This window comes from Taudactylus pleione, unplaced genomic scaffold, assembly GCF_031769625.1.
Source record: "Taudactylus pleione unplaced genomic scaffold, aTauple2 ptg000198l, whole genome shotgun sequence".
Taxonomy (NCBI): Eukaryota; Metazoa; Chordata; class Amphibia; order Anura; family Myobatrachidae; genus Taudactylus; species Taudactylus pleione.
Genome location: NW_028284600.1, coordinates 11077041 through 11090336, shown reverse-complemented (window position 1 = coordinate 11090336; position 13296 = coordinate 11077041). Strand labels below are relative to the sequence as shown.

General features: G+C 36.4%; 1 protein-coding gene across 1 annotated transcript in view; it reads right to left on the bottom strand.

Annotated features, from left to right (window-relative positions):
* The window catches only part of LOC148518859 (pregnancy zone protein-like), a 178516-nt gene that overhangs the window by 55117 nt on the left and 110103 nt on the right, over positions 1-13296 (bottom strand). The window contains exons 19-21 of the mRNA XM_088476942.1: positions 12186-12306; positions 9832-9953; positions 5186-5237 (exon numbers count right to left, since the gene is read on the bottom strand). Of these exons, the coding sequence (XP_088333068.1) occupies positions 5186-5237; positions 9832-9953; positions 12186-12306 (295 nt within the window). The remainder of the gene's footprint in view (positions 1-5185; positions 5238-9831; positions 9954-12185; positions 12307-13296) is intronic.

The window sequence follows — 13296 nt, the reverse complement described above, 5'->3', positions numbered from 1 at the left end:
TCTATTTGCAATTATGTTGTTTTTTTTTCTTTTCTTTTCCTTTCCCCCTTTCCTCCTTTTCCCATACCTCTTTACCCCCAAGGGAGACTTGTTTAGGTAGATGACCAATGATATGTTTAGGTGGGTTGTATGTTCTGCTTCTTTCACATTGAATATTTATGTCTAGTCAAAAGCCTGGGTTAAAATATCCCCGAAAAAAGATCCCAAATGCTTCTGTCTTTTCATGCGGATAAAGTTGATATTGCTCTTGTACAAGAAACGCATTTTAAAAATGGTCACGCCCCTCCCTTAAAGAATTATTATTACACACACGCATTTACCAGCAATAATTCAGCTAGCAAAACCTTAGGTGTTGCTATTTTGTTTGCTCGCCACCTCCCGATTTCCGATGTTTCCATATATAGACTTGTTGAGGGTAGAGGACTTCTGGTTAAACGCACAATTCATCATCAGCATTTTTCTTTTTTAAATCTTTACATGTCCAATTCTGGACAGCCTTCCTTTATTGCTTCTGTTTTGGATAAAGCCGACACTTTTTTGGAAGGGATTATAGTCGTGGGAGGTGATTTAAATTGGCCCCCTCGATCCTTTCCGAGATACTTCCAATAAAGCATCTCATAGACTGGGGAAGGAGTTCAGACGGGTGAGATGCACCCTTCACGATCACCAACTGGCTGATTCTTGGCGAATTGCCCATCCAGCTGAATCAGATTTCACCTTTTTTTCTCGCCCACACCACACTTATTCAAGAATTGATTATTTATTTTTAAGCCATCGACATTTACACGTTATATCTGATACTTCAATAGGATTGATCACATGGTCTGATCATGCACCAGTTTTTCTTACACTGTCCCTCCCCCAGCACTCGCTTAACCCTTGGTCATGGCGTTTCAATGATCTTCTCCTACAAGATGCTTATTGTAAATCCCAGATTGCATCCTCTTTAGATTCTTATATTGAACAAAATGACCAAGGCAACATTTCCAAAGTAATGGTCTGGGAAGCACATAAATGTGTTCTGCGGGGTAAATGTATACAATTAGGTTCTTATCTAAAAAACCCAAAAACACAACAAAGAGATGCCCTTCTCGCTGAGATCAAATCCCTAGAAACATCACACAAAGCCTCTTTATCTCCTCATTATTATTCTAAATTAGAGGAAGCTAGAGCTGCCCTCCATAGACTTTCCATTGATAAAATTAAGTTGTCATATCGGAAATGTCGCAATCACTTCTATAAATGGGGAAATAAACCAGGTAAGATGTTGGCTAAGGCATTACATGAGCAGCGTGCAATCACATTCATACAAGCCATAAAAGATGAAAATTGTCAGACCCACAATGAGACTAAAAAAATTGCTGAGTCCTTTCGTTACTACTATACTAAGCTTTACAACTTAAAAAACGTAGACCATAACTCTGATACTTTCAATCATCAAGAAGCCATATCATCGTACCTCCATTCACTTAATTATCCCACGCTATCTCAAGAAGAGGTTGATACACTCAATTCGCCTTTTCTTGTTGAAGAAGTTGACCAGGTGATTTCCTCTTCTCCAGCTGGTAAAAGCTCTGGTCCAGATGGATTCCCTTCAAGGCTTTAAAGGATAGACTGACTCCCATCGTAACTCGTGCTTTTAACTCAATTTCAGATAGGACTCGTTTCTCTAAACAATCGCCTGAGGCACATATCACTGTCCTGTCTAAAGAAGGTAAGGATCCCACTTTATGAGTCAGAGTCAACGGGTCCCTCTCTGATTCATTCAACATATCAAATGGCATGAGGCAGGGATGCCCACTCTCTCCTCTTTTATTTGTCCTCTGTATGGAGGCTCTGGCAAGGGCCATTTGACTTAATAAGAACATCTCGGGTATCCACATTGGCGGACAGGAACATAAACTAGCCCTCTTCACAGACGACCTTGTAGCATTGATTACTAATCCGATTATTTGTCTCCCGAACCTTCTACTAGAATTCCAGAAATTTGGTATGCTTTCAAATTTTAAAATTAATCAATCTAAATCTGTGGCTATGAACTTGACTGCACCTCTGTCCTTGATAAACTGTTTGAAACAGTCCTTCTCCTTTGTTAGGCACCCTACTAGACTTAAATATTTGGGAGTCTATCTGACCAAAGATCTTTCCCAATTGTTCTCGAATAATTTTACACCATTATTACAAGTTATTCGTAATGATTATATTAAATGGTGCTCCTCACGTCTATCCTGGATTGGTAGAATCAACGTGGTGAAAATGAACTCCTTACCCAAAATTCTATATCTTATGCAAACCCTTCCAATTCATGTACCCTCATCTTGGTTTGCGGAAGTGGAGTGTCTCATCTGTAGGTTTGTTTGGAGCAGTTCCACACCACGCTTTAAGCATGCTATTCTAAACCGCCATAAACATGATGGTGGTTTGCAGCTTCCTCACATTACTAGCTATTATAACGCTATCATGCTTAATCGTGTTTTGGAGTGGTCCAGAGCAAAAGGTTCCAAGCAGTGGATTATGATGGAGGAAAGCAGTCTGGGTCAGGCTACAGAAATTGTCCCTTGGCTCCCCAGGCTCCCAACCATTACATACCCTACCATTACACCCACTTGGTGTTGTTGGAAGAAACTTCATCATCTCCCCCATATATCGTCCATTGTTTCCCCTCTCACATCTTTTTTAGGCAACCATGACTTTTCCCCGGGACTCCACTTACTTTTCTTTAAAAACTGGTTGACTAAAGGCCTCTTTCGAATGGGTCAGGTGGTTTGTTCGTCCGTGGTTTGTCCTTTCACAGAACTCCAAGAGTCTTGGGACTTTCCCCAGTCTGAATTTTGGAAATATCTTCAAGTAAGACATTTTATTATCTCCTCATGCAAACTTTCTGATCTCAATAGGTCCCCCACTTTATTTGAATCTTTACGTTTAGCCTCTCAAACTCTGTCTCATACCATATCTACTTTATATTCAGTAATTATTGGAAATTTGTTTAAACTGCCCCCATTATTCACAAAAGCATGGGGAAAAGAACTTCAAGATACAGTTCAGGATATTGATTGGGAGGTGGTTTTTAATAATACATTTGCTAGTTCATCCTGTGTAGCTACTTTTGAAACTCTTTACAAAGTTCTATCATGCTGGTATAGATACCCTGTCCTTCTAAATAAAATGTTCCCTCAGGTTACAAAATTTTGCTGGAGATGCAATTCAGCTCCGGGTAGCCTTCTACATATATGGTGGGATTGTCCTTCCCTGTTCCCATTTTGGAGGAATGTATTTGAATGTTCCAAGTCAATTATTGGAGGGGAGGTCCTCAGAGACCCTGGGTTTTGGCTTTTGAAAATAACCTCCTTTTCCACAGCTTCATATAAGAATTCCCTATTACGGCATCTAAACAACGTGGCTAAAGCCGTCATTCCTGTTTTAAGGAAATCTACTTCTCCTCCCTCCATTAAAGACTGCTTTAAGAGAATAGATTGTTATATGGATATGGAGGACATTGTGTCTATCTCTAAAGGTAGATCTACCGACTTTACTGCTGTTTGGCTACCTTGGTTGATGCTTAAAGACTCCACATTATACAATAATTTTAATGGTGTACTTACTACATCCGTTTCTGCAGCATCCTAAGTCTGAGAACACCCACAAGTATATACATTAATTCTAGTCTGGACAACGATAAATTGTCCCCTCTAATATCCCCCTGTTTGTCTCCAGCTCAATCCCTTCTGACTATCCTCCCCTTGTCTCCCCCTTTTTTTTCTTGTTTACTCTTTTTATTTCTCTTATAATTTTATTTGGGTTATTGATTTATATATTTGGAATTTTTGCAGTGATTTTTTTTATGTTAAAATTTTTTGTACTGTTTAAAATGGAATAAGCAATTGTTTATATGTGTATACATTTACTATATTTGTATTTTATTTGGAATTGCTTGATCCTTTTTCAATAAAAACAGTTTGCATAAAAAAAAAAAATACTGATCATTTTATTGTGAAAACATCTGGGCAGAAGTATGCTATTTTTTATTTGAGAAAGCTGCATTATTACGCTCATTTGCTTTTCATTCTTTTTACTTGCAATTTAAATTAAAAAAACAACTCATTTTTGGAAATTTTGGATATATTTTATTTTCTGTATCTGGAAGTATAAGCAAACTTATAGTATTTCATTACAATTCAAAGTCTTAAAAAAAAAAAGCTATCACTTTTTATAATTTCCTAATCTGATTTTGGAATTTGACCTGCCCATAAAGTGTGAAAATAGGATCAGCATAGGAGTGGGAAGGCCTCATTGGTGAAGGAGTTACTCAAATTCTACATTTTTTATTTTTTTATTCTTTTGCATGAAGACCATTTAAAGGCAAAATTGTAGCAAATATCTTGAGCTGTAAATAACATGATAAAATACAATATGACTGTATCCTTATGATACAAGTGTGCCTCTGATTTGGTATATATTATGTGTACTGTTTTAACCCACAAAGTGGCTGTCTACACTTTGTTTGTAACTTGTAAATAACATTTCCAAATAGATGTCCTTTACTTCTTTTTACATAAAACAAACTATAACTTTCAAACACAATGTTGTAACTTTCTGCATTTTTGCAGTTAAATACTTTTTATTTAATTATAGATAATTATTTTTTTTTAGTTCTAGTGCAGAAGTTTTAACCCATTTAAATATACTTAATTTTAGTAAATATGCACCTTATAGAATTAGCCTAAAAAATGTAAACAATTATTGCTACCATAAACTAGATCTTTTTAGGCTGTAAGTTTTATGTAAAAAGAATAATGGATCTAGGGCTCCTCTACTGAGAAAATAAATATAATAATTTTAACAAAAAGAAAACATTTTTTTTATGTATTTAGTAATCAGTAGAACTGGAAGTTCTGACAGATCTATTAGTTTCATTTTTGCAACAAGCTGATAGGAGACTTCCAGAATGATTAGTGATCTTTATTTTTCTAGATATTTTTCTCCATGGCAGTAAAATAATAGCAACAAGTAATTTTCGTTAATAAGAAAAGTTACACATTTCATTATGATAACAATTACAGTGATACATAGAGCCATAAATCAGGATACAATTTACTAACTTCTAAGTTATAATTGAGTTTTTGAATATAGCAGATTTTACTAACATCTACAGTACTCGTATAATTTCCCTATATCTTTAACTTACCTCCTGGATAGAGAAGAAATGTCTCTGTCTGTTGCTCTTCATGTCCTCTAGCCTAGAACAAGCAAAAATAAAATAAAATGGTATTGAGGGACTCAGACATAGCTGAAGATAATGATAGTGAGCTTTAAATACCAGTATACACTTTTTATGTATTTTCACATTGTGGACCCAATATAATAGCCTCCAGGTAGGCTTTAACTTTTAAAAATTGTTGCTTTGAATCTCACAGCTAATTTGCAGAAATACTGCAATTTTGGCAACTCAAAGGCTATTACATTTGGCCTTATGACTTTACCTATAAAACAAAAACCTACAGGTATAATATTAAAATATTTCTATTCTGATCACAAATAATAAAATATCACAGGTCACTAAATAAGAGAACCTCAGCTTAATCAGCACACAACCTGGGTATTAAGATTAATGGCTCATATATGGGGACATAGAATTAGGACACACACATACAGCAACAATATCCGCTCTATATTTTAATCAAGAATATACTAAAATACTTTTATGTATCCATTTAGCATTTTTATATATACTTGATATTAAATAACAGTGTAATTATGTAACAAAAGTCCAGAGCAATATAATGTAGAATTAGCTAAGCTTCTAAGAAGTATAGCTGTTAATGAAGCATAAAGCACAAATTTGCCTAAGCTCAATAATTACTATATTGCTGACAAGCAGAACTTCTCTTTGTTAAAATCCATCCAATAAACAATGTATAAAAATCTACAGGAAATGGTCTTAATATACTGTAATCTGCCCACTGTTAGAATCAGTCCAGAAGACCTTCTGGACTGATATAGTATTGAGGTAGAGAAATGCATTCAGGGAAAACCACAGCCACAGGAACATGCTTCAGCAACACTTATCTTGCTGTTATTGTGGAAACAGTCCCTGTAATAATGAGTTCTCTTTATTGCTGCAATATAGGATCTACTGGCATCAGAGAGGTGACAGACTTTTCTTACAGTATATGAGTTTCCGGGATTCCTGGTGCCAACATTTAGTGGCTTCTATATGCTCTATGGATAATAACAGTACTGGATATTAAATATATATTACAATTGATTAGGGTAATTGAATTGCAGATAACAATGGACAGGTTCTAGTAAGAGCACTGACTTCAGATGTTCATGCAACATTAATTGGAATGACTTTACTGTAACTAACTGAAGTTCTGATTGTCAGCAACATAATAACTATTGAGCTTAGGCAAATTTGCTATTTATATTTAATTAACAGCTATACCGATTTGGACTAATTCTACTGTTATATTGCTTTGGACCAATTTTCTAACCTAATAACTGATTCTCTTCTATATAAAGTATATTAAGTAGCTATATGGATATATAAAAGTATTTGTAGTATATTCTTGGTTCTATTATAGAGTTGATATTATTGCCACTGATAATGTGCATATTATAATTTCATGGCTCCTTTATACATAAGGGTTATTAATGTTAATAGTCTGGCTGTGTGATTATTTTATTTGTTGTTTTTGTGTACAGTAAGTGTAATGAATGTTTATGTAGTATGAAAGAAAGCACTTATTATTTTTTTATTTTAATGGTTTGAATTTGAGGGTATCTAGTATTCCCTCACTGGAAGCAGCAGTCCTTGACACTATCTATTAGCACCTGTATTGTGTATATTTATCTAATTAAACAAATGTAATCAGTCAACGGCACATAAAGAATTACTCCAGTCATTGGCCATGATTCCAAAGATTACATGTACAGTTATGGCTTAAAATATGCTAGGTTTCTCTTTACACAGCAATGCAACATACTCTATTCTAGATACATTTCTGGCAGACACTCTTTAATCTACAGTGGGCATAGTCACAATATATTGATTACAAGCTAACTGGCCAATTTGATTATTATTTGAAATGTTGTGGTCACAAAGATGAAGCAAAGTAAAAAGAGGAGCATATCACACAGGATTTATGTGTACAATAAAATGGAGAAGAGTACTGTATGTATTTGAGCTTGTATTTAAATAAAGTATTTTTTTTCATGGTGTGTGTGTTTATTTTACTGTATTTTATTTTGCTGGTGTATTAAAGGTGCCAGTGGGCACTAGATGCCGGCATGCTCTGACAGATAAATTTGCTGCACTTTTAATTATACTAACTACCAAACCCAAACAGTTAGGCATGCCAGGGCTTGGGATAAAATCAATAATAATATAAAATAAAAACAATAAAATGCGTTTATCTTTTTTTTTAACACATGTATTACATCAACACCCACTTTCTGAGGAGAATCATGTTTTTCTAAATGAGTTCTGGTTATTTCCAATACCTCAAATATCAAATGTTACACCAGGACCAAACACACTTGTTTTATAGGTAATCAATAAATATTAAATAATTTGTCTTCTAAAAGCATTACTATTTTTTTTGGAACTGAATCACTGAGATCCTGTGTACTTGATTATACAGATTCCACCGGCAGACATCGGTGCAAGATTTTCCAAAGTGAATTTGACACCTATTACAGGTAAGAACAATTCACGCAAACAACTTTATCTTTCACAAATCACACAGTGTGCACTATTGTCATTATTATCTTTCTCTTTTCTGAGAATATACCACCACTGGAGCATTATTAACACCATGGGCCAAATGTAATAGGGTGAGAGTTTAGAAAATGTTAGCGTTTAGCAGTAATCTCTCACATTGGTCGAGTTTTAACTTCGAAATGGGAAAACATATGGATGAGTTTTTAAATCATGAGTTTTTTAAATCTGAAAAACATGAAAGTTTTGCTCTGTTGCTTTGCTCTTGTGCTCTATTACATTGTCCGAGTTTAAAAAGTGTGAGAAAACTCTCACCCTAGTACAATTGGCCACATGTTTGGAATATTCTTTAGAGTTCCTCTATGCTTTAATATACAGGTTCAAATAACAGACATCTGTACTAAAATTGCTCAAAGTGAAGATGACACTTGCCACTGGTGAGTATATTTCATACAACCCACTCAGTGTTATCAAACTTGGTTCTCAGTTCCCTAAGGCTTGTTTCACACCTGCCGGGTTTAACCGGCTGGCAAGAGAACAGGCAGTAGCTGGCGTTATTTTTCAGGCACTCAGTGCCTTTCATAAGCAGCGGCTTTGAGCCGCTTTAATGTGTTTTTTAAATTAATTTAACTACTGGGTATGTGCAGCAGCAGTAGCTACTGTACAAGCCGGCCGGTGTATGTGAAATTAAAGTTTGTTTCCTATACACCACTGGCGTGCAGGAACGGCATGGACACGGCACGGCAGCTGTCCTTCTCCCTGGATATTTCCGGCTGTAACACTGCAACCGTGTCATGCCCGGGCCGTGTGAAAGGACCCACCCACTACCCTGCATCATTACATTTCACACCCGGCTGGTTTTTTGCTGGCGGTCAAAACAGGTAAGTGTGAAATAGGCCTAACACTACATATTTTCCAGATTCCCTAGCTGGTGCACAGGTATATTCATTACTAACTAATACAGTTTCAAAGATGTGGTGAATTCATTTATAGTGCACAAATTATAAGGGCCCAGAAACGGCCAGGAAAACATGAACTATTACAGGTCCTGAGGACCTGATTTGAGAAACACTATACTATATCCATCAGGGCTGGTTCTAGACATTGTTGTGCTCAGGGCGTAAACTCCCTGTTGGAGTGAGCTCCGGGTTTTCGGCTGCCGCTGCAGGGAGGGAGCTGGGTGCCCGCTAGTAACAAATCTCAGTGGGCGCCCAGCAAATGGAGCCTCCCAAGGTGGCTAGCGGGGGGGGGGGGGACCGGTGCAGTTTTATTTTTGTTCTTCTGGGTTTTTTTTTCTTCTGGGGACTCAGTGGCGCCATCTAGGGGATGGCGCTCTGGGCGACGGCCCTTTTAGCTCGCCCCTGGAACTGTCACTGATATCCATCTGCTATGGTGCTGTTTACAACTTTTTTATTTAAATACACGTGGAGGTGGAAATGAAAATACTCAAGTACACACTTCTATTCACTGATTCAGCATAAATATCACCTTAACAAGATGTGTATCTATTGCTGGCACTGGAGGGCTTGTGCAACAATATACAATAATGATAATGACAATCAACAGCACTATCTACAGACTTCTGATTGGATGCTTTGGTATTGACCTATCCATCCATAAGTACTTAAATTGTTATTGTCATGGACCGGTTATACTGTATCATTTGTTGGTGTGCCTTAATGCTTGATTTTAAAAGACAGTGAACACTTCTATTAAATATTTTTAAGGAAGACTGAATGTAAAATACATGATACCTTACTATGAAAGGGCTACTAATGAAACATATGTAAACAATATGTAAAAGTAACAGAATATGAGCTGTTTGATATTCTACTTACATTTGCAGTGGAGTTCAGAACACACAATTGTTCTCTGATATTAGTCATTAAAAGCAGAGGCTGAAAGTAACTCATAACTATTTCCTACAATAAGCTTACTGAAAATATATATGTTATACCCCCTAACAACAGTGTCCAACTCCTTTCCAATAAGCTCCTAAATAATTGTATTTATACTTTTAACTGTACTATAACTGGCAGACCTTTAACATATGTTAGCTTTTGTTATAGTATCATACGACCTTTAATGTCATAAGACCTTTTACATCTTACCTTGACCACAATGGTTTTCTCAATAGAATCTTCTCTGTGATCCTTTCCCAACAAAAGCGGATCTTCAGGGCATACTCCCTCCAACTGCAGAGAACCACTGCTCACATGGATCTTTAAGTTCTCTGAAAAGTGAAGATACATTATGCAGTAAGTTGTCCAGATTGCACATTTTTAAAATATACTTCCAACAACTTTATTAATATTACTAGTTGTTTGGAACCATCATTCACCACCTTCCTAGCTATTGTTCACGGTGTTGTAGATATAATTCTCTTCTTTCTTCTCCCACCTTTCCATTTTTCTTCCCCATCTTCCTCTCATCTTCATCTCTCTCCCCTTTCATACTGTATCTCACTTTATTACTCCTTCTCCCAACCCTCTCTCTCTTACTGTCTCTCCCCCTCCCAACTCTTTCTCTTTTCCTCATAGTAAGGTGTTTCTGGGGGTGGAAGGTCATGGTGGAGGGCAGCAGAGTTAGGGTTGCTTGAGTGGTTCAGGGGGATGAGGATAACAGGGCAGGGGTGGAGGGTAGAAGAGCAATGGGTGGGCTAGAAGTATAATGCTAAGGGGTGCTGGGTCAAGAATAGTGGATCCTCCTCTTGTTATACTCCCTCCATAGACTGGAGTCCTGGCAAGCTATGGGCCAAGTAAGTCCATCTTATTAGCGTAGCACTCACCTGGTAGGTGATTTAAAGTGTGGGATGTGGAAGGAATGTTAGCAATAGCTGCTAGGGGAGTGAGCGGTCACACAAGGCATGTATCATGTACCTTCATTTGGCTGTCACTACTCCACATGGGACCATCATGGGACCATCTCTATTAGGTAGGTGGGCTAATGTGTGAGGACAAGAAGGGACTATGTTGTAGCTTGGAGGGACATGGGATGTTGTGGGGGTGCATGCACCTCCCTTTAACTGGAAGAACTGTTACCACTATGAAGGAGTATGTGTATAGTATTCAGCAAGTCTGCATTAGACTGACATTGTACAGGTTAAAAATAACTAGGTTCGATTTAACCTGTTTGTACACTGACTATTAACTATATAAATTGGTCTATATTTGCATGTTTCTCCAGTATGACCTAAGGATCAGATTGCTTTATTAACCCTTAGGACTGGATGATATGATGTATAAGATTGCCTAAGCTTAACCTACTAATACATGGATTTATACAATTACCTGCTTGTCTGACTGTGATATGTGTCAAAAGCTCTGATTTATGACCAGAAAATCTTATAAAGTAATAAATGAAATAGACAACAAATATTCATGTGGCGAAGAGAAAATAAGTGATCACTAATAGTTTTATTAATGACCGGCAGGTGTTATTATATTCATTGCTCAGTATGTATTTATGAACTACAGTATGTATTTTTATGATTTAGATTAAATGTGAACTTTTTTTCCTTAGCTCTGCCTTTTCTAATTATTTGACATTGTACAGGATTATAGAACAGATATTCACAAACTTAATATATTCTCCTTCTTATTATTACTAATAAATCTCATACAAGTTGAATGTTTACATTCAGTGGGTCCTTGTTTCCCAGAACAGCTCCCCAAGACTCCAACTCAGAGGATGAAGAACTCCATAACAATATGTTGTATTCATTGGCAGCTGAATCTACACTGTCTCAGTAATTAAAAAATATGCTACTCTTATTAACTCTACCTCATAAGTCTTTTAAATCCATCATAAATTGTATTATTATTAATAATTATTAATGATGAAGATAATTAGTAATTTACATGTTGCTTTACATAAGGTCTAGTCATCTTGTAAAGTAGACTAGTCTGGCAACTTATAAAATTAAAAACCACCCATCTTGATTTGTATGGTTCATAGTTTGACATTTTCTGAACCAGAGAGTGCATTACATGTAATAAAGGGGAGCACAACCTTTAAGCAGAAGTAGATGAGATGATTGCCTAGGGCACCAATTAGTGGGTACCTACAGTAGAACACTGACTGAGTAGCTTACTGTCAATCATTTATTGTTTTTAATTTCCCTGGTGTGCCCTTACATGGTGTTTCTGCCACTGACCTGAAGAAGAAATAGCAGGCATACAAAGCTACCAGCTTCTATTCCTCCATGTCTGTGATGGGCAGGGGGGGTGTCGCTTGGCTATGAAGTCACAACCAATGACCCCACTAACACTTTTAATGCTGCCCACATTTACACTGTATAAGCATGAGGCACAAGGAAAACTTAAAATTATTGAAAATCTATCAGATAGAAAGTCTCTAGCAGACGAGCAATGGTGGTAAGCAAAGTTCTATTGCAATGTTTTGTAGGACAAAAGTCTTTAAAACTTTCAATTTCAAATTACTAGACTGTGTATCTATATTTTACTTAGATGTAAGACTGTGGCATCCCAGGTGAAGAGGGTTGAGTGGCCTCCACAGACACATCTGGTCTGCTCCTTGCTTTGGACTGTAGTGAAATCCTCTGAATTAGACAGTGAAGCCACCACCTGTAATAATGAGACAGTGAATAGCCTAGACAATATGGTCTTTAGAACTAAAAAAGGCAAAATAATGTGCTAAATAAAAGGAATAAAGTAAAACAGGGAAAATATATATATGTTAACAGTTCATTCTAGTCATAATTTAAATTGTTTGGAAAATCTTTCTTTAGGATACTAGAAGTTATGAACATTCTAAACATTGCTTACTTGTTGTCTGGGATTTACAAAGTGTGGTGGGTTTCCTAACATTTCCTGTTGGACACAAAACCCTATGTTGCCCAAAATTATATGGTTTGTGGTAGCAAGTCACCAGGTACAACAAAATGACTTGTGAGTCCACCATATTGTTTTGATCAAATTGCAATTTAAATTGCAATTTGGTGGACTCACAAACCTTGTCAAAAACAGTGCATTTTGGTGGGAATTCAATTGCAGTCGAAAGTGATAGTGGTGTTATCGCTCATTATTTTCACTTATCGCCTGTTATAGGTTATCTTCTTGTGCAATCCAAATTGGAAAAAGGGTGTTATGTGTTTTACCCGATAATACTTGCTGGTTTTTCACATGTTAGGTATAGGTAAAAATGGGGAAATCTGCCTGTGCCCTCCTAAAAAAGACAAAATAATAATTGATAACAGTATAGAATTCTATTACTGGTCATAATAACAGCATTTGGTGTTCTTAATTTGTTTCAAATGACTGTTATAAACAGTTTTCTCAAACAAATATTTTTTTGCTAAATAAATAGGGGTGCATAAAAATGCCTATTATATATTTGTGTAATTTTAAGCCACTTTTAAAAAAAATCTGTCAAAAACCACCTGTAATGCCCACCTGCAATCATAAAAATACTTGTCTCATTCATACAGCACCCCCATATACCCACATCAATTAACCCATTTTCCTGAATTTTGCACATTTTCACCCCAAATATGACAAATATGACATTGGCCAAATTTAGATAAAACAATTCTAAGTGGCTAATTAGGGAGGGTG